Source organism: Seriola aureovittata, chromosome 17, assembly GCF_021018895.1.
Source record: "Seriola aureovittata isolate HTS-2021-v1 ecotype China chromosome 17, ASM2101889v1, whole genome shotgun sequence".
NCBI lineage: Eukaryota > Metazoa > Chordata > Actinopteri > Carangiformes > Carangidae > Seriola > Seriola aureovittata.
In genome coordinates, this window is record NC_079380.1 from 24,461,490 (window position 1) to 24,483,105 (window position 21,616).

Below are 21,616 nucleotides of genomic sequence, written 5' to 3' on the forward strand. Positions count from 1 at the left end.
GATGATGTGTTTTACACTTTACATTAAGGCTCCTTTCACCAGTTATAAATGGTGGTGACTCATTAGATCAATGAGTAGTGAGCATTAACTTAATCTTGCCAAACAGTGAGCCAAAACTGTTTTATAACGTCTTTATAATTGTTTATTCATGATTTATAAAATGTTAACAACTGAATTGATAACCTTATTATAAACCATTCTTTTCATCAATATATTTGATTTGCGTCCGTGGACAGTCAGCTGATCCTCCAGACTGAAATATCTCAACAACCATCAGATGGATCGACTTGACAGTCGATGAATCTCTCGACCCTGACGATGCTCTGACTCTTCCTGTGTCTCCACAATGAGGCTGACATTTACAGTGAAACATCTATTGTATAGATTGTCATGTTATTGACTTTTCATCATCTGAGACGCTGCCGTGTGGAACATGGTGATGATACAGATCTGATGCAGGTGTGGCTGACTACCTGTTTTTGATTGGCTTACTATTGATTTAAGAAGAGTCGTTAGAGGAAAGACTGCAGATTAAACTCCTCACTTTCACCAGCTGCAGGATACAAACCAAACCTGGTGGAAATAATCACAGATTCAACGTGGAGTGGTTCTCCAGGAAAACATGTCCGACTGCAGCTTGTTCCACTGATGTGTGATTTATTTATTTAAATGAATCTGTGTTTGTCTCTGTGGTGGAAACACAAACTCAGACATGTGAAATGTGACGATATGAAGAGTCCAAATGAGAAACAGATCTTTTAGAAATGATTTAATGTTTAACATCACACATAAACTCATGGAAAACCGTAGTAACAGCTGTTAGATAAAGGTACGAGATTCCCCTCTGATTTGTATTGAAGTAGAAGTATTCAAACATTAGTACCTCAAACTTGTACTGAAGTGAAGTACTGAGTGAATGTACTGCAGTGAGGAAACGTCACAGTCAGAAGCTGCTGTTGATTCACAAACACAGTAATAAAATAAAATGTCTCTGAGACAGCAGCTGTGGCGCTGATATCCATTTAATTTAATGCAGTTAACGAGAAGAAACAACAGCAGCTCGTTTCTGTTTCCAGAAATCCTTTAAGGTAAAGAGCCGAGGACAGAAAACTGACGAAGACGAGCAACAAGCTCGAGTCTCTTTGTGCTCATCGGTCTGACTCATTTTGCATCTTTGTGGCTGGTGGTTGTTTCGTATCTCGCTGTCGTTTTGTGTCTCTTCGTGGTTGTTTTGCATCTTTTTACAGTCGTGCTGTTTGTTTGTGGTTGTTGTTCGTGTCTGTATTTAGTCGCCTGATTGAGTCTCTTTAAACAGGCCTGTTCGAGCAGCACAAGCTGAGGCCGGATGAATCTTACTGCAGTTTACAGTAGCTCATAGTTTAACATGAAAACACAACAGTGGTTTGTTATTTATGAGAGTCGGAGCCTAAAATAAAGCTGTAATCCCTGTGAATCATACGTACTGTACGGTCTTATATAACACACTGCGGCTTGTTTGTTGTGCGTCACTTGTATGAACATGTTTGTGTTTCTCACAGTATGTATGCACGCCTGTAACCAGCCATGACGAATGTGTTTGCTCTGCTTTTAAGAGGATTTTCCGTGATGACATGTGATGTGTTGTGTTCACATTAATACGACAGGTGCTGCTTCACTAAATTGGATTTCCACCCTCTGAATGGTGTGGCTCAGATATTCCTCTGTTCTCTCACATGCTTTCAGTTCATCCTGACAGATTTTTTGAACAGTGTCGTTTTTTTCTGTCTGCTGATGCGATGGTTGTAAATCATGTTTTTTTTTTAATGAGTTTTGATAATGGTGTCTCTCCTCTCTGCCTCCGTTATTTCCACAGCTGCTCTGGGAACTCTGGAGTTTGAGCTGAGATACGAGCAGAGCTCCAGTGAGCTGCACTGCACCCTGCTCCGGGCCAAGGTAAGGAAGCCCCGCCCCCTCTGAAAGAGTGTCGGGACGAACTCTGCGACCTCTGTGCCATCGATCAAACTCGTGATGAAGCATTACCCACCTGTGAAACAAATACAGGGAAATATAGTTTATTATGTAATTAAACTCCACTCACACAGGTCTAGTATCACCTGGAGATTTGCATCTCTGATCATAAATGAAATCCGTCTTCATCCCATGTGAATCAGAAGGAATTAGTTTTCTTTTATTCCCCCTCCGCCGTGTGGAGAGTTATGGAGGCTGCAGTGGAGCATATTCATAAAATCCTTGATAGTGTTTCAGTGCAAATTCAGATTTATTGATCCACTCAGACCCGTGATGTTTCAGACTCCTCTGCTGATTCTTCCTGCGAATTTCACTGGAAAATACACTTTTATCTAGTGAATGTGGCTGAGAATGAAGCATGAAACCAGGGTTTAAATTATGATGTTGAGGGGGTCTGACCCCCTGATTAGAACTTTTAATCCCAAAAAGAGGTAATAACAATGGTTTTGGGGAGCGGGAACATTCATATATCCTACTTGCTTGAAATTGTAAATATTCCCATTTTCATGTCTGGAAGATTCTTGTAATACGATTTCAGACACAACTCAAGTGGAAAGTTCCATTTCTATAGTTCTATTTCTATAGTTCTATTTCTATAGTTCTATTTCTATAGTTCTATTTCTATAGTTCCATTTCTATATTTCCATTTCTATAGTTCCATTTCTATAGTTCCATTTCTATAGTTCTATTTCTATAGTTCCATTTCTATAGTTCCATTTCTATAGTTCCATTTCTATACCTTGACGTTAGCTGAATGTGTTCTTCACTCCATCAGTGGCTCCTGTCCTCTAGTCTCTGCTCCCATGTGTTGCACAAACAAATTGAGACACTGTAGGTAAAGCTAATTAGCAGTTGCTAACTATGTAGCTTGTTTAATACACTTTACTTTCTTACCCTCAGAGTTCCTCAATTAGATTCTGTGAAGTATCTACAGATAGACGCTAATGTTAGCTAGTTTCTAACTTTAGCCTTTAGTTACAGTTTTGCTAACTAATTTTAGCTAGTTTCTAACTTTAGCCTTTAGTTATAGTTTTGCTAACTAATATTAGCTAGTTTCTAACTTTAGCCTTTAGGTACAGTTTAGCTAACTAATATTAGCTAGTTTCTAACTTTAGCCTTTAGGTACAGTTTAGCTAACTAATGTTAGCTAGTTTCTAAAAAAGTTGACGCCCCCTGATGGTCACTGTAAAACCCCAGATGTGGGCGACATGATGTTTATCTGAGGCAGGTGGAAGCAGCAGCCATACTGTCAGCAAACAGAGTGTTTGAGTGTCTGGTTGCTGCTGAGTCAGAGGGGTCGTTGGTCTCGTTGACCTGTAAACACTGAGGCTCAGAGCAGGTGTTAAATGTTGGGAGGAGATAAGGAGCAGAGCCTCAGGCTGCTGCAGGAAAACCTGTGTTCAGTGTGAAGAGCAGGTGTCGAGTCCGGGACTACAGAAATCACTGCTGAGCAGATACCTGCACACACACACACACACACACACTCTCAGTAACAGTTAGATTAGGTGTCAGGTGAATTGTACCTGGGCTCAGACTGAGCTGTAGATGTACAAGCCTGTTGTCACTCCCTCTGGAGCAGGTGTCACTTATTATTTCTGACACATAAATTTGAATTCCTCTGTGGCTCCTCTGACGTGGTCTCAGATCGTCGGCTCTGAAAGGATTACACGAGGTAGCAGAACGACGAGCAGCAGGTGATCCGACAGTGTAAAGCTGGTGAGAGGTCAGTGCAGCCAACCTGTGCTGCTGGTTCCTGTAGTGTTATGTAGAAATATCGTCAGCACGCAGAGTCTATCTTTGTTGACTTTATTGACTCATAACATAACACTGGACTGAGACTCACTGAACTGTACCTGAACTACTTCTGCAGCGTAGTAATAACACTCCCAGCCTCTTTCTGCGTATCACTACCTGTGGACATCACGTCCGTATGCTTGCACTTAACTGCATAAAATAGTACCATTACAATACATCACCCTCACTTTGAGTCTTTTAAGACATGTACAAAATGAACTTTACTGTACTTTCATCTGGATGAATAACTGTGACTCAGTCTAACTCAAGATGCTTGATTGATAACAAAACTAACTCTTGACAAATATGAATTTACATCATCACATCTGTTTGCATTAACTCTTTTTTTTTCTTCACATGACCAACATATGTGACAAAAGAACAATATGTGACAAAAGCTGTTTTTGTCCATCAATAAATGAGGATATCGTCCATGTTAATGGCCACACCTTCATGGTCCTGCAAGAGCTCTGTCATTTCACGCTGAAAGATTTCAGGTGCGCTTGTGATTCCAAATGGAAGTCTATTGAAGGTGAACCCACCAAAAAGAGTAATGACTGTCGTTAGTTTGGCACTCTCACTATCACACATCTGCCAGAAGCCACTGGCTGCGTCTAAAAGGGAGAACACCTTGGCACCGGCGAGTGTTGGCAGGATATCATCGATGGTGGGTAGGACGTATCTTTCCCTTTTCACAGCTTTGTTCAACATTTTTAAATCAACACACAATCTTGGCTGGTCTTTGTTTTTCTTGGGTACAGGAACCGTTGGAGCAGGTTGAATTACACCCGTCTTTACCATGTGGTCTAGCTCCTGTTGTACTTCTGGCAGCATGGGCACTGACACACGTCTGGCGGTTGACACGCTGTAGGGGACTGCATGTGATTTTGATGGGCTTTATTTTCAGTTTTCCCACTTCATCTGTACAGTAGAGTTAATCTCCTCTATGCACTTAATTAAGCCCATTGCACTAGCAACATTGCGACTCAGTAAGTGGCTATGTGAACCTCTTGTCACATTCACTTTGAACCTGAATCTTTTCTCTTTTCTTATTGTAGTCGCTACAAAGTGACCTAAACAGTTCAGTTTACCGCCTGGGCTGTCAAGTTTGTTCACTGTTTTCTTACGTTTTGGCTTCTTCTGTCGCTGATTAAATGTCTCTTCTGGTATGACACTTGTATCTGCTCCTGAATCAATCTTAAAGTCTATTTCAATACCTTGTATTGGCAGTTTCACTGTCCATGCATTGCTTGAATCCTCCACGTCTGTGATTTCTCCAAGGAAGTGTACTTGGCTCCGTGCACTTTCCTCTTCGGGTGCAGTTACCTCGTTAACCACACGGGGGCGACAAACGACTGCAAAATGTCCCAGTTTCTTGCAGCTGCGGCATTCAGCATTACGTGCTGCACATTTATCTTCTCTAGCGTGCACACGACCACATCCAGAGCATTTGTGTCCTTTGTTTACGTGTTGTGCTTGTTTCACCTTGGCCTCTTTATTGTATCCATGACCGTTATTGTGCCTCTGTTTATCTCTGGGTGGCGGACGCTTGTATGCTACTTCACTGACTTGTGCACAGTTAGCATTAGCCCCTTGCTCACTGAGCTGTGCTGTTTGACTTGCTCTGACTGTCTCAGTAGCTCTACCGCTTTATTGGGCGTCAAGTCAGGTATCAGCTGTAGCTTTTCTGATAGCCTTTTGTCTAATATCCCAATGACCAACCTGTCACGGATATTTTCATCCTTGGCTTCAGCAAATGCGCAGGTGTCTGCTAGCTCGTGCAGGCTCCTGATATATCCCTCCGCCGTTTCCCCAGGATGTTGAGTGCGCTGATGGAAACGAGCTCTTTCGTGAATAATATTCACCTTTGGCACGAAGTAGCTTTCCAGTTTCTCCATTACAGTCTCATAATCATTCTGATCTTCCTCATCAGAAAATGTAAAAGTCTTATAAACGTGCTCTGCCTCCTTCCCAAGCGAGTAGAGCAGTGTACAGATCTGTACTTCTGCGTCTTCTTTGTTGAGTTTCGTTTCTATTCTGTAGCGGTGAAAACGCCGCAAGAAATCAAAACTCTCCGGAGCTGGGAATTTTGCCATTTCGGACGACTTCTGACACCATGTAGTGTTATGTAGAAATATCGTCAGGACGCAGAGTCTATCTTTGTTGACTTTATTGACTCATAACATAACACTGGACTGAGACTCACTGAACTATACCTGAACTCCTTCTGCAGCGTAGTAATAACACTCCCAGCCTCTTTCTGCGTATCACTACCTGTGTTGACATCACTTCCGTATGCTTGCACTTAACTGCATGAAATAGTACCATTACAATACAGTTCCAACCCTGTAGCCAGACAGCAGTGTTGATGTTGCATGACCTCTTATTCTCTACAGGACCTGCTCATGGCAGCGGTGGTACTGGAGAAGGATCCAGTTCCTGTTTGAGGCTGTGAAAATGCAAACTAAAAAACAAGTGATTGAAATGGGAAATCTTGCAAATAATAATTAAAAAAGAAATGCTCACAATAGTTGGTTTTTCAAACAGTTTGTCAAAGCAACATTTTGCAAAAGTGAAATGGGAACACATGTCGCAGCTGACAGTCATTACATGCACCAGACGCCTTCAATTAAACACAACGGCTGCTGCAGTGGATTGTCGTTCCAACAATTATCTGATGGCGGAAACCCTTCGCCATGTTTAATTGGAATGATATCACGAGAGGAGAAACGCAATCATCAACCTCCAAGACTGAAAACTCACGCCAACACTGAAGAATCAAAAACATGCAGTTCCTCTGTTCCTATGTTAAACTGTCCAACTTTACAGCAGAAATGAACATGTTACGTCCATCTTTATTTACAGTCTATGGAGAAGACGCAGCTTTGTTCACGTCACTGAGTGGAAGCACAGACCATTCGTAATGTGTTTTGTTGACTTTTCTAAGACTGTGATGGAAACGTGGCTACTGTTGTTTTCAGTCTTTTCTCTTGACCGTCTGAAAACACTTTAAGAGTAAATCCAACCTTTGTGTTGTTTGTCCAGCTAAGCTTAGGACTGTTGGACGGGCTCATTGTTGCTGCTCACGTCATGTTTTCAGCTGCCACCAGGGGGCAGTGACGAGCCCATTACGCTTTATTGGAAGTGTTTTCTGGTTTTCACAAGTTGGATGTAAAAGCTTGAAGCGCAGAAAGTTCCATATCGTTCAAATACAGGATTGGTTGTGATTGTTTCTGCTGATTTCTCGTGAGGCGACACATTCAGAGTCTCCTCAGGTTGAGATGATGAAAAGAACATGTGCCACTGAGACCATCAGGACTCAGATGTGATCAGACTGAGATGTTTCTGTGCGTCCTGCCTCGCTCACTCTGCAGCTTCATGCTTCAGCTTCATGCTTCAGCTTCATGCTTCAGCCTGATGAGTGGAAGGTTGAAATCGCGGCACAAAGAGGAGCGACACTAGAGAACAGCACCCGGATACAAACACAAGTCAGGTTTAAATTGCTTCATTATCTCAGGAACGGGAGATGATCTGAGCACCTGCTGCCACCGAGCTTTGTCTCCGTCCTCTCCTCCAGCGTTTTCTTTATTTGAGTACCTACTTGAATGTCAATGACTTCCCTCCCGGCATCGACTGGTTCCTGCAGCTGAGAAAGAAGCAGTTTCGGATCGAAGCAGGTGGATTAACTCAGCGCTGCCTGTTGTGAAGATGAAGGAGAGCTCAGACAGAAAACGAACATTAGCTGCTGCTGTTAGTGAACATGTGAATTGGTCTCCTGTCATATTAAGGCAGATTTACAGTGTTTCAGCTGCTGTGCGTCTCAGACATTGTGGGTTAATGTTCGTCAGACGATAGAAGAACAAAACTTTCTCTTTGACTTTTTATTTCTTGATGCTTTTTTCTTCTTATCGATAGAGAAGATCTTTAAGGTGTTTTTTACCTTGACATGTTTGACTGCTGTCTTCCTGCAGTCTTCCTCAGAAGATGAAGAAGGTGATGTTGCTGTGACGTGTCTTATCAGCTGTTGTTTATTTCCTTCAGAACAGCATCCCAGGTGTGGGACAACATGTACCCCTCGTCCCAGGTCACGTTCACTCCTTCGGGCCTGATTTCCTGTTGAAATCTTGGATTTCTGTTGGAGGCTGGTGCCAGACAAACACAGTGCATCCACCCTCTGTACGGTGGCCCTTTTAGGACACGCCAAGCTCACCTCCTCACTGTGTAGTTTGGATTTACACCTGTGCCGTCGTTAACACCTGCAGTGTGGCTGGATGTGCTAACAGTACCACATGCTAACAGTGCTCACATTCTTTCATTCGCTGTGTGATACAGAGCCACAGTAAGAAGATCCGCCTGGTTTCATTAATGAATATGAGACTTTTCTGTTTGTTTCACCAGAGTCACTCAGTTACTGAGACTCATATTAAAGCTCCACCCAGTCCAAAGGTGGATGTCCATGTGATGTCTGATTATACAGCAGCGCTACGTTGGCACAGACATTCACTAGGACTCAAGGATGAGCTGATTAGATTTTATTGGTCAAAGGTCAAAATGAGTGTGACCTTTTTAAAACACTTTTTATCCATTACACAAGACTTCACACTGACGGTTAATACTTTCTCTGACTCTGGATAAACAGGATGTAGCCTGAAACTAGTCTGAGAGGCGGAGGGATACGGCCACGAGGAGGTGACTAGTTTCCCTCTAAAGCCGCACAGAACAAAAATGAAATACTAATCTTAAAATGTAAAATAATGTTTCATCTTTGATTTTATTCCTCTTGAAGATCAGCCCATCAGACTCTTGCATGCTGCGGTTTACATTCAGGCTGAGAGTAATTTAAACTTACATTACAGCCGAGTATCTACCGCCGGCACGCCTGTAAGGTCACAGCCTCACAGGAGGAGAAATCCATCATGGTCGCCGTCTCCTCAAATGTCAGAGCTGTTGAAAGAAATTTAGGAGCAATTTCTCATGATGATGTGTTTCCCGCTGATGAGGTCGAGAGATTCAAATCAAGTGTTTCATCTGATCCTTTGTCCATGAGGAGAAACCATCCATCCTGCTGTCTCTGGGAGGAATCACAGGTTACTACATTCATTAGAAACATGAATAAATAAACATATTAATAATAATCTGTCACGACTGTGTAAGCTTGATTAAATGACTTGAATGACCAGATCTGAATGTCAGAACCAACACGCATGGTTAAAGAGGAGGGGCCTGTGTGGAGCTGAGACTTACGCTCACTGACCTGTCAATCAAAGAGGCCACACCCCCAATCCTCCATAACTGTAGTCCTTAATAAAAATGTAAACAGGTGAGTTTTATAAACAGGTGAGTTATATAAACAGGTGAGTTATATAAACAGGTGAGTTATATAAACAGGTGAGTTATATAAACAGGTGTCATGAAGGAGGAAATAATCTCTAGAGACCAGAACAGTTTCTGTACCAGGCTGTAAACATGTTTATTTCTGCTGTAAAGTTGGACATTTTAACATGGGACTCACTGTTGGAGCAGGACTCTAGTGGCCGTTAGAGGAACTGCAGCTTTCAGCTTCATTTTTCAGCCCCAATGGTTGATGCTTGAGTATTACACATCCCAATCTCCAACCCAACTGTTGGCTCTCACGGTGCATTGTGGGTAATGTAGAGGATTGTGTGGAATAAAAAAAAACAATATTTGGTTCAGTTCCATCGATTATGATCCTTTTTTAAAAAACTGTCCATCATGAGCTGACATGATGAATCAGTGGAAATCTCCTTTAACAGAAGTAGCCGGAGCGATATTGATCAGCATTCACAATTAATATCCGATCAGACCACAGCTGTGTTTCCCTGAGTAAAGCGAGTGATGTGTCGTCTCTCTCTGCAGGGTCTGAAGCCCATGGACTTTAACGGTTTAGCCGACCCGTACGTCAAACTGCACCTGCTGCCTGGAGCCTGTAAGGTGAGACACAACCAGACACTGTGAAGATCACTCATACTAAAACACTGAGTCACCAGCGAATTAAACAGGTTTCATTTAAGACTGATTGTAATTCTGACTTTAACCGATTTAAATCTGTGTATGTCAGATTTAAGCTGTTATTTTAGTTTGTTGAAATGCTGAATATATATATTTAAATCAGCCGCGGTTGCTGTGCGGCGGCGTGCTGACAGGACGGTATGGATCCAGCTGCCATTTTAAAAGCCATGAAATTAAACGTCTCTCACTCTCAGCTGACGTGTGGAGCGTAAAAACCCAGGAAAGAAAAGAAGTGCAGCATCGATTGATCTGGTTCTGATGATAACTGAATCTGTCGTTAAGTGAAATGTGTTTTTTTTTTTTTAGCTAATTTTCTGCCTGTGAAGATCAAACGATTCCCACAAATTAAACCAAACCCAAGTGACAGTTTAAATGAATGTCTGGTAGAGGTTTAAACATGAAGCTGTGGTGCAACATGACTGTAGTTAAACTCCACATCAAGTGAAGTTTAAACCTTTTTCATATTAGATGACAATCTGAAATTGAATTTGTTTTATATTTAATAGATTAAAATGTTCCCACTCACAGCAGAGGAAAGCCAAAATGATTAAAACACATTTTGAACTGCAGTGGAGCTGCTGAGTGTGAAATGACGGAACTAAAATCAATATTTATCAATGTGTGTGTGTGTGCGTGTGTGTGTGTGTGTGCGTGCGTGCATGTGTGTGTCCTTCAGGCCAATAAGCTGAAAACGAAGACGATCCGTAACTCATTGAATCCAGTGTGGAATGAAACCCTCACTTACGTTGGGATCACGGAAGAAGACATGCACAGGAAGACGCTCAGGTGTGTGTGTGTGTGTGTGTATGTGTTTGTGTTTGTGTGTGTGTGTGTGTGTGTGTGTGTGTGTGTAATTCATGATCACACTTACAGCCATTAATCAAGAGCAGGGACGTGTTGACATTCACATATGAAGCCCAGTTGTCACCTTTCATTAGTTTAACTGTCAGAAACCTGCGGCGTGAAAATCACGGAGCTCACACTGAATTTAAGACGTGGATTTAAGGGGAAGTGATTTCTGTAAAGAGCCACAACAAACCAAAAATCTGTTTGGACTGAAGTGCAAGATGATAAGAATCAAAAGGGAGAAATCTGCTCTTTCTCTCTGTGCAACAATGAGGACAGCCCTGTAAACATATATGTCACTGACTGACTGAGTGATCAAGTTACACCATTGGTCTTTGGAGTGTTGGAGTTTCCCTATTGGTCGTTGCTCTCTCAAAATGATTTTGAAGCAGTGTTGCTTACTTAGCGCCTTTGTCACTAGATTATCCGACTTTTAGCATCTTTTTTGAAAAAAGCAACTAGTGACAAATCAAGCGACTTCTTGGACGAACCATAGCTACTTTCTGTAGAGACACTCATCAGTTTATCACCATGAGCAGGAGGTCGTACTTTCCCTCCGCACACACACCTCTCTAGCTGAGTCCACAGCACAGTCTTTGTCTTTAAAGCGTCCGTAAATGAGATTTTAAACAATAAAACAGCAAACAACTGTTTTCTATGTAAAGATATAGTGGAGTAATGGCGTCCTGAGCAGAGAGTGAAGCCACGCCCCCTCTGTGTGTGATGTAATTGTGTCTCTGGTAGATGAGACCAGAGCACAGGTGGACTGGACTGAGGACTACTGACTCAAATCCAGGTTGGCTGGTGGACCATCAAAACATCCATAGAGTCTTGGGGTTTACCGGCTCCATCAGTGTCTTTACTGGATCCATCAGTGCCTTTACCGGCTCCGTCAGTGTCTTTACCGGCTCCGTCAGTGTCTTTACCAGCTCCATCAGTGTCATTCATCTGACCGGTCCTAGTGGATAAATCCAAGGCTGAATATCTTTCCCAGTCTGACTGTGGAGCTGATACTGGGTCGTGTTTCAGTCACTGTTACAAACTTCAGTTTTTTACAAGCTGCAGTCAGGAAGGCTTGAAAAGAAGCTCAATACATGTCAATGTGTTTCCCACCCTTTAATGATGAATTAATGTTTGTACCATTGAAGGCACAGAGGGGGGGGGGGGGGGGGGGGGGGGGGGGGGGGGGGGGGGGGGGGGGGGGGGGGGGGGGGGGGGGGGGGGGGGGGGGGGCGACCAGAGGAGCGTATCCATAATCAAAGGAAGTGTGAAATAACAGAGCGGAAAGGTTTTAATTACTCAGCTCAGGAGCAAACGTTTAATCTCAACTAAACATGCAGCAAAGCCAGCGTGTAATTGTGCAAGAACTTCGAAGGGAAATCTAAAACAGAAAGTGTGTTTGTGTGTGTGTGTGTGTGTGTGCGTGTGTGTGTGTGTGTGTGTGTGTGTGCGTCTCGACGACAAGCATCATTTGTCTGAAAACACAGGGACTCTGTGAAGGATATTAATCAGTAACTTTCAGGTCAGTTCCTGTAACAACAGACGATGAGCGGAGCGTCAAGGAAAGAAGCGCGGGACATTTGGGTTTTGTCTTTGACCCGTTGGCCACAGGTTCAAGTCCGACCTGTGGCCCTTTGCTGCGTCTCATCCTCTCTCTCTCTCTCTCTCTCTCTCTCTCTCTGTCTCAGTTTCAATTCAACAACTTTATTGCCGTGACATTTTCAAGTTGTTGCCAAAGCACAATTATCAATGGACTTAAATAATCAAAGAAAGAAAGAAAAAAACATATTAATATAATCAAATACAAAATAACTTTAATGGAATAAATCGATAATGATGTAAAAGAAGGAAGGACTGTAACAAAGATAGTCTGTCTCTCCTGACCGTCTCTCTGATCACGATACAGTAAATCTTTGTCTTTCATTTTCATGTTATAAAATCAGGACTTGAGCAGAGGCGGTCCAGACAGAGACCGGGTCCAGACAGAGACCGGGTCCAGACCCGGTCTGGTTTTTTAATATTTACCCAGACATGTTGACATGTCGATCACACAGAAGGACGCGTCATGTTTCTGTTCGTGGTGTTTGAGTAACGAAACATTTCAAATTAAAACGACATGTTCAAAGTCTCTGGGACGGAACGGGAACGTCACACTTCCAGTTCCAGGCAGGAGTTACGTCTCCGCCACACGCTGAAGTTCATCAGCAGAGAACAGAGTAAATATATGAGGCAGATTTAAACCTGTGACCTGCTCCACTGCTCCACTGCTCCACTGCTCCACTGCTCCGTCACACCTTCCTGTTCCCGCCTCCAGAGGTGTCACTCTGCTGCTGCACAACAGGAGGGACATTCTGAGTTCATCCTAGTGTGTGTGTGTGTGTGTGTGTGTGTATGTGAGAGTGTGTGTGTGTGAGTGTGTGTGTGTGTGAGTGTGAGTGTGTGTGTGTGTGTGTGTGTGTCAGTGTGTGTGAGTGTGTGTGTGAGTGTGTGTGTGTGTGTGTGTGTGTGTGTGTGTGTGTGTGAGTGTGTGATGTGTGTGTGTGTGAGTGTGTGTGTGTGTGTGAGTGTGAGTGTGTGTGTGTGTGTGTGTGTGTGTGTCAGTGTGTGTGAGTGTGTGTGTGAGTGTAAGGAATGTTTTAGACCTTGAGACTGACATTTTGAAAGTGAGGACATTTTCTCTGGTCCTCGTTTCATTGAGGGTCTGAGACCTGGTTTTAGGGTTCAGGCCAGGATCTGGTTCTGCTTCTGGTTCAGGTTCAGGTCGATGTTCAGGTTCAGGTTCAGGTTCAGGTTCAGGTTCTGGTTCAGGTTCAGGTTCAGGTTCTGGTTCAGGTTCTGGTTCAGGTTCTGGTTCAGGTTTTGGTTCAGGTTCAGGTTCAGGTTCTGGTTCAGGTTCTGGTTCAGGTCAGGTTCTGGTTCAGGTTCAGGTTCTGGTTCAGGTTCAGGTTCAGGTTCAGGTTCAGGTTCTGGTTCAGGTTCTGGTTCAGGTCAGGTTCTGGTTCAGGTCAGGTTCAGGTTCAGGTTCAGGTTCAGGTTCAGGTTCAGGTTCAGGTTCTGGTCCAAAGATTTCAGCCCTTTGAACAGAATTTCTTCAAACGGCTGCAAATCTCTCATAAATAATACAAATACACTGTGGATGGATTCCACGGTCACCTTCACACACACACACACACACACACACACACACACACACACACTCACACACACACACACACACAGCATCTTTGCCTGGCTTTGTATTTTATGAATATCTTCTCTATGATTTGATTTATTCCAGATTTTCACTCAGGTGTTTGGTGACCCCCCCCCCCCCCCCCCCCCCCCCCCCAAATATTTCCTCACTGTTTACCTCCTCATTTAAAATGCTCTTTGTATTTGCTTTAATCCGAAGCCGCCGACTCTGTCGTCACTGTTTAAGTGCGTTGGTGTCTGGTGAACGGCTGCGACACTTTCCCTCCAAACAGAACAGAGCTGCTTCACTGTCTGTTCGAGCCTTCAGTTCTGCTTCAGACTGACCAGACACAAACTTACAACTGGACCTCTGGACCAAGCTCCAGCCTCCAGGGCTGAAACCAGGAGCTGCAGTTCCTCTAACGGCCACTAGAGTCTGGCTCCAACAGTGAGTCAGTCCCCAGAGACTCCCATGTTAAACTGTCCAACTTTACAGCAGAAATAAACATGTTTACAGCCTGGTACAAAAACTGTTCTGGTCTCTAGAGCTAATTTCCTCCTTCATGACACCTGTTTATATAACTCACCTGTTTATATAACTCACCTGTTTATATAACTCACCTGTTTATATAACTCACCTGTTCACATTTTATTAAGGACTACAGTTATGGAAAATTGAGGGTGTGGCCTCTTTGAGTGACAGATGGCTGAGTGTATGCTTGCCACATGAAGTCTGGGCTCCACACAGGCCCCTCCTCTTTGACCATATTTGGAGTAGTGGGAGTTAGGGGGCGGAGTCAGACACTGCCAAGATGACGACGGCGGAGCAGCTCACTCTGAGCTTCAGAAACCTGCGGGTGACGTTCACTTTTAAACAACAATCAAAAATGTCTTCTTTCCAAAATGTCCTCACTTTGCAAAAGTGTCCTCACCTTTCAGGAAAGCTCACAAAATAACCTCCCACTTCATGTCATCACGTTCCAAACTGTTCTTTTATTTCCTAAAATGTCCCCGCTTCAAATAAACACCTGCACTTTCTGAAATGTTCTCACCTTTGAATAACTGACCTCATTTTCCTAAAATATCCTCATCTCCTCAAACTAGACAAAGTTTTAAAACTGTAGAAGCATTAAATCCTTCATATATTTTTTTATTTTCTTCATCACACTGTTTAACTGTACAGATGTTTTCATGGCTGTGAAACACTTTGTAAACTTGTCTTGTATAAATAAAGAATATTAATATTATTTTTGCTTCTTTTACAACATTTCATTTTCAGACCTTCATCAGGTTAAAATGACCTTTAATGGAGATTTCAATTTACCACTTACCTCTCCTTTTTCCTGTCTCCTCTCCTGTCTCCTCTCCTGTCTCTTGTCTCCTGTCCTGTCTCTTGTCTCCTCCCTTGTCTCCTCACTTGTCTCCTCTCCTGTCTCCTCTCCTGTCTCCTCTCATGTCTCCTCTCCTGTCTCCTCTCCTGTCTCTTGTCTCCTTCCTTGTCTCCTCTCCTGTCTCCTCACTTGTCTCCTCTCCTGTCTCCTCCCTTGTCTCCTCCCTTGTCTCCTCTCCTGTCTCTTGTCTCCTCTCCTGTCTCCTCTCCTGTCTCTTGTCTCCTCTCCTGTCTCCTCTCCTGTCTCTTGTCTCCTCTCCTGTCTCCTCACTTGTCTCCTCTCTTGTCTCCTCTCCTGTCTCTTGTCTCCTCTCCTGTCTCCTCCCTTGTCTCCTCCCTTGTCTCCTCTCCTGTCTCCTCTCCTGTCTCTTGTCTCCTCTCCTGTCTCCTCTCCTGTCTCTTGTCTCCTCTCCTGTCTCCTCTCCTGTCTCTTGTCTCCTCTCCTGTCTCCTCTCCTGTCTCTTGTCTCCTCTCTTGTCTCCTCTCCTGTCTCCTCTCCTGTCTCCTCCCTTGTCTCCTCTCCTCTCCTGTCTCCTGTCTCAGGTTGTCTGTGTGTGACGAGGACAAGCTGACTCATAACGAGTTGATCGGAGAGTCCCGTGTTCCTCTGAAACGTGTGAAACCGAATCAGACCAAACATTTCCACACCTGCCTGGAGCATCCGCCTCCGGTAACTCACCTGCTGTTTCCTTTCCCACAGTTATGTAGCGGGACAAAGGGAAAGAAAAAACCTTTTATTTTATTATTAATAATTCATTTAATATAATGATAGTAATTTAAGTAATTATTAACTTTTATTTCCGCCAAAACTGTCAAACAGTTAAATTTACAGCACGAGAAACTTTAGACTTAGTCTGGAGAAATTATGTCCCACCAGGTTTATCTCCAGAGACGATGTGATTGGTCCATCAAACAGGAAGTAAATAGTTCAACCTTATTATTAATGTTAATTACAGAAGCACTTAATTAAGACGGAAGCATCTTCACTGTCTCTGCTCTCTCCTCAGATGCCTTCTCCCACGGCCATGGGCGAAGCTCTGCGAGGAATATCCTGCTACTTAAGAGAGGTGAGAGTTCATCCGTCTGTTCATCCATCCATCCATCTGTCTGTTCATCCATCCATCAATCTGTTCATCCATCCATCCATCTGTCTGTTCATCCATCCATCCATCTGTTCATCCATCCATCTGTCTGTTCATCCATCCATCAATCTGTTCATCCATCCATCCATCTGTCTGTTCATCCATCCATCAATCTGTTCATCCATCCATCCATCTGTCTGTTCATCCATCCATCTGTCTGTTCATCCATCCATCTGTCTGTTCATCCATCCATCTGTCTGTTCATCCATCCATCTGTTCATCCATCCATCCATCTGTTCATCCGTCCATCCATCCATCTGTTCATCCATCCATCCATCTGTCTGTTCATCCATCCATCTGTCTGTTCATCCATCCATCTGTTCATCCGTCCATCCATCCATCTGTTCATCCATCCATCCATCTGTCTGTTCATCCATCCATCCATCTGTTCATCCATCCATCCATCTGTCTGTTCATCCATCCATCAATCTGTTCATCCATCCATCCATCCATCTGTTCATCCATCCATCCATCTGTTCATCCATCCATCCGTCTGTTCATCCGTCCATCATCCATCTGTTCATCGTCCATCTGTTCATCCATCCATCAATCTGTTCATCCATCCATCCATCCATCTGTTCATCCATCCATCCGTCTGTTCATCCGTCCATCATCCATCTGTTCATCGTCCATCTGTTCATCCATCCATCAATCTGTTCATCCATCCATCCATCCATCTGTTCATCCATCCATCTGTTCATCCATCCATCCATCTGTCTGTTCATCCATCCATCCATCTGTCTGTTCATCCATCCATCTGTTCATCCATCATCCATCTGTCTGTTCATCCATCTGTCTGTTCATCCATCCATCCGTCTGTTCATCCATCATCCATCTGTCTGTTCATCCATCCATCCATCTGTTCATCCATCCATCCGTCTGTTCATCCGTCCATCCATCTGTTCATCCATCCATCCGTCTGTTCATCCGTCCATCCATCATCCATCCATCCATCTATTCATCCATCCATCCATCTGTCCGTCCATCCGTCTATAATCGCTCAGGGTTAGATCCGGGGGTGTATGACCTCAGTCTGACCTTTGACCTGATCAGAGAAGGTTCAGGACCCTTTATTGGACCAATTCATATTTTGATTCGGTTTGTTTTTGTTTGTTTATTCTTCGTCCACGTCAGAGAGGAAACGTATTTATTCAGAGAGCAGCTCTTCACATTAGTGGAGTCTCACTTTGTCGACATTAATTAGAGACAATTAAACGAGTGGAAGTGTAATCAGCGCGTTAGAAGAGCTGAACACAGACGAGTGAATCCTCTTCAGTCTGAAGTGATGTGTGATGAGAAGCGTCTCTTCAGAGGTTCACGTCAGGAGCGGGAAACGTTTCATCTGAGTTTAGACGTAGAAGCATTTCATTTTGTCGAGTTTATTTTCCCTTAAAATCAGAACCAGAGACCAACAGAGACCAGCTGTAAAACTGGGTCTGAGGCTCATCTGCACTTACTTCCTGGTTGAGAAACCTGGATCAAGCCTTGAGCCCCGCCCACCACCTGCTGGCTCCAGGTGGACAGGTGAAAGAGCAGAGAGCATCAAGACGGTGAGAGGAGGAAACATCAGAGAGACTCAGCCACATGTTTGAGCCTCAGTCAGACCCAGACTCAGAGGAGGAGTCTGAGACCAGAACCAGAGACTAGCAGACGGGTCAGAACCGTTAGCATAGTTAGCATTTTCTCATAAAGGTTAGTGTAGTTAGCAACTTTTATTTGTTTACGTTGTTTGTTAGGTTTCAACTGGCTTACACAGTGTTAGCGGTTGTGCTAACACTAGCTCTCTCACTCTCAGGGAAGGTCACTGATTAGATTTTCCCAGATGTTAATGTGATGTCACCTGTGCACACGCCATGACGGTGAAATGATTCAGTGAGAGACCGTGGTAATCCAGGGACAGGCCACAATGTCACCGCAGCCTGGATGTAATGTGGCCTCTGTGACCCAGATGTGGTCCAGATGTGATTTAAAGAGAGTGATCTGGTTCTGCTTGTCAATAAATCCCATTTAAAGACTGAAGCCAACAACACACACACATACTGACTCCGTCCCACACACCGTCCTGCAGATCTAAACACTCACTACCGCACCAAATGTGGATTAATCTGACACTACTGCACAAAAAATACCTTATATATATATATATTTTATATATATCATGCTGATTGTTAAATAGAGACTAGTGACTGACTCAGTTTGCACAGCACAATAAGAACTAGAATCACCTCCTCGTGGTCGTATCCCTCCGCCACTAGTTCCAGGTCACTTCCTGTTGATCCAGAGTCACAGAAAATATGAAGCGCTGGTGTGACATTTTGTCATAATTGCTGAGTGAAGTCTTGAGTAATGGCTAAAATTTTGTTTTGCGAGGTCAGGTGACCTTTGACCTTTGACCCTCAAATTCTAATCAGTTCTTGAGTCCAGGTGAATGTTTGCACCAAACTTGAAGAAGTTCCGTTGAGTTGTTTCTGAGATATCGTGTCCATAAGAATGAGACGGACGAACAAACTGAAAACAATATGTCTCCGGGTCTGACTGAATAAACATATAGAACATTATCACATTGATCCTTCAAAATAAAACTAATCTGTCAGGTAAACTATTTTATCTGCGTTCAATGTAATTTAGTTCTTTGTTTTTTACTAAAGACTGTGACAGTGTCAGGATTCAGTCAATAAGATCTGGAGTTGAAGAAGAAGAAAACTGTTCAGTTCCAGCTGATTTGTCTTTCTCTTCATGTCTCTACATGTGAGACAGTAGAACAGATCTGAGACCAGATCTGATCCCACCGCTGAAGCTTCTTCACAAAAAAACTACTTGACAGGATGAAAAGCAGCAGCAGGGTCAGAGAGCTTGAATCTGCACAAGAGAGACATCCAGATAAATGAGAGATAACTGGTCAGAGGAGCAGTGAGTGACAGCTGGACGAGTGAATGGAGATGGAGCGACAGATGATAACTCGCCCCGAGGAGTTTAAACCCACAAAGTCCAGACGGTCTGTAGGGAACAGAAAATCACACGGAGGACCACTTCCTTCTGCCAAGAATAGATTGGAGATAAGTAAAAAAAAAAAAGAATTGAACAGGAAGTCTCTGCCCCCGCTCAGCTCAGAGCTCAGCCCATGAATACAGACTCCTGTCATGTAGCCGAGGCTCCTTCAAACTTTTATAACTCAGTCTGAAAAGCTCCAAAGAGATGCACACGGTGTAGAGAGGCTTAAGAAACACGTCAGTCAGGCTGGAAACGCTCCAGTGAATTGGCGGAAAAAGACGATATTACAAAGGAATATTAGGTTTAATGTTATAGAAAAGAACTTGAGAAAAAAAAAATCATGAGAAAAAAATCTGTAATCATTTAGGAAAAAGTTGTTTTATTAAAACAAAATCATAATTTTCTGAGACGAGGTTGTGATATTTTGAGAATCAGGTCTTAATCTCATGAGGAAAGTGTAATCTTAATTTCCTGTTGTAAAGACAAGTGAAAAACATCTTGTTTAGTCCCATAATCTGATTTAAAGACCCGCTGCTCTTCTATCTACGTCACAGGTTGTGTATGTAGAAACAGTTCATGGATTCCTCTAAGAAAAACTGTGAAAACACAGAAGGGGAAGTTTCCCTGGTCGACCTCGAGGTGTGAAACCACATCTCATCTCAGGCCAGCACCTTCCCGAAGCTGCTGGAGGCTCTCAGAGCCTTTTTGTCACTGACTGACTGACTGACTGACTGACTGACTGACTGACTGACTCACTGACTGACTGACTGACTCACTGACTCACTGACTCACTGACTGACTGACTGACTGATTGACTGACTGACTGACTGACTGACTGACTCACTGACTGACTGACTGACTCACTGACTCACTGACTGACTGACTGACTGACTGACTGACTGACTGACTCACTGACTCACTGACTGACTGACTGACTGACTGACTGACTCACTGACTGACTGACTGACTGACTGACTGACTGACTGACTCACTGACTGACTGACTGACTGACTGACTCACTGACTGACTGACTGACTGACTGACTGACTGACTCACTGACTGACTGACTGACTGACTCACTGACTCACTGACTGACTGACTGACTGACTGACTCACTGACTGACTGACTGACTGACTGACTCACTGACTGACTCACTGACTGACTGACTGACTGACTCACTGACTGACTGACTGACTGACTGACTGACTGACTCACTGACTGACTGACTCACTGACTGACTGACTCACTGACTCACTGACTGACTGACTGACTGACTCACTGACTGACTCACTGACTGACTGACTGACTGACTGACTCACTGACTGACTGACTGACTGACTGACTCACTGACTGACTGACTGACTCACTGACTGACTGACTGACTGACTGACTGACTGACTGACTGACTGACTCACTGACTCACTGACTGACTGACTGACTGACTGACTGACTCACTGACTGACTGACTCACTGACTCACTGACTGACTGACTGACTGACTGACTGACTGACTGACTCACTGACTGACTGACTGACTGACTGACTGACTCACTGACTGACTGACTGACTCACTGACTGACTGACTGACTGACTGACTGACTCACTGACTGACTGACTGACTGACTGACTGACTCACTGACTGACTGACTCACTGACTCACTGACTGACTGACTGACTGACTGACTGACTCACTGACTCACTGACTGACTGACTGACTGACTGACTGACTGACTGACTGACTGACTGACTCACTGACTCACTGACTGACTGACTGACTGACTGACTGACTGACTGACTGACTGACTGACTGACTCACTGACTGACTGACTCACTGACTCACTGACTGACTGACTGACTGACTGACTGACTCACTGACTCACTGACTGACTGACTGACTGACTGACTGACTGACTGACTGACTGACTGACTCACTGACTCACTGACTGACTGACTGACTGACTGACTGACTGACTGGGTGAGTTTCTCAGGTTCCCTATTGTGCAATAGTTGTCTGTTGTGGAAACAGCAGCAGAGCAGCAGCTTGAACGTGACTGCTGGTTAACATGTCGTCTTAATTGGCCACGTTTCAGTCGCTGTTTCAAACTTGCTCCGTTGTCATGACAACGGAAACAGAAAAACATGTAAATGAGAACAGCTTTACTGTGAATTCAGCTGCATTAAGACACTGTATATGTTAGCACAGAGAGGAGGAGAGAAGAGAACGGATATGGAGCTGAAACCAGCT

The 21,616-nt window shown here is 43.8% G+C and overlaps 1 protein-coding gene across 1 annotated transcript in view; it reads left to right on the forward strand.

The window, feature by feature from the left end:
* doc2a (double C2-like domains, alpha) overlaps positions 1–21,616 on the forward strand; it is a 56,469-nt gene that overhangs the window by 16,650 nt on the left and 18,203 nt on the right. The window contains exons 3-7 of the mRNA XM_056400691.1: positions 1,853–1,932; positions 9,679–9,753; positions 10,508–10,617; positions 15,782–15,908; positions 16,246–16,305. Coding sequence (XP_056256666.1) covers positions 1,853–1,932; positions 9,679–9,753; positions 10,508–10,617; positions 15,782–15,908; positions 16,246–16,305 — 452 coding nt within the window. The remainder of the gene's footprint in view (positions 1–1,852; positions 1,933–9,678; positions 9,754–10,507; positions 10,618–15,781; positions 15,909–16,245; positions 16,306–21,616) is intronic.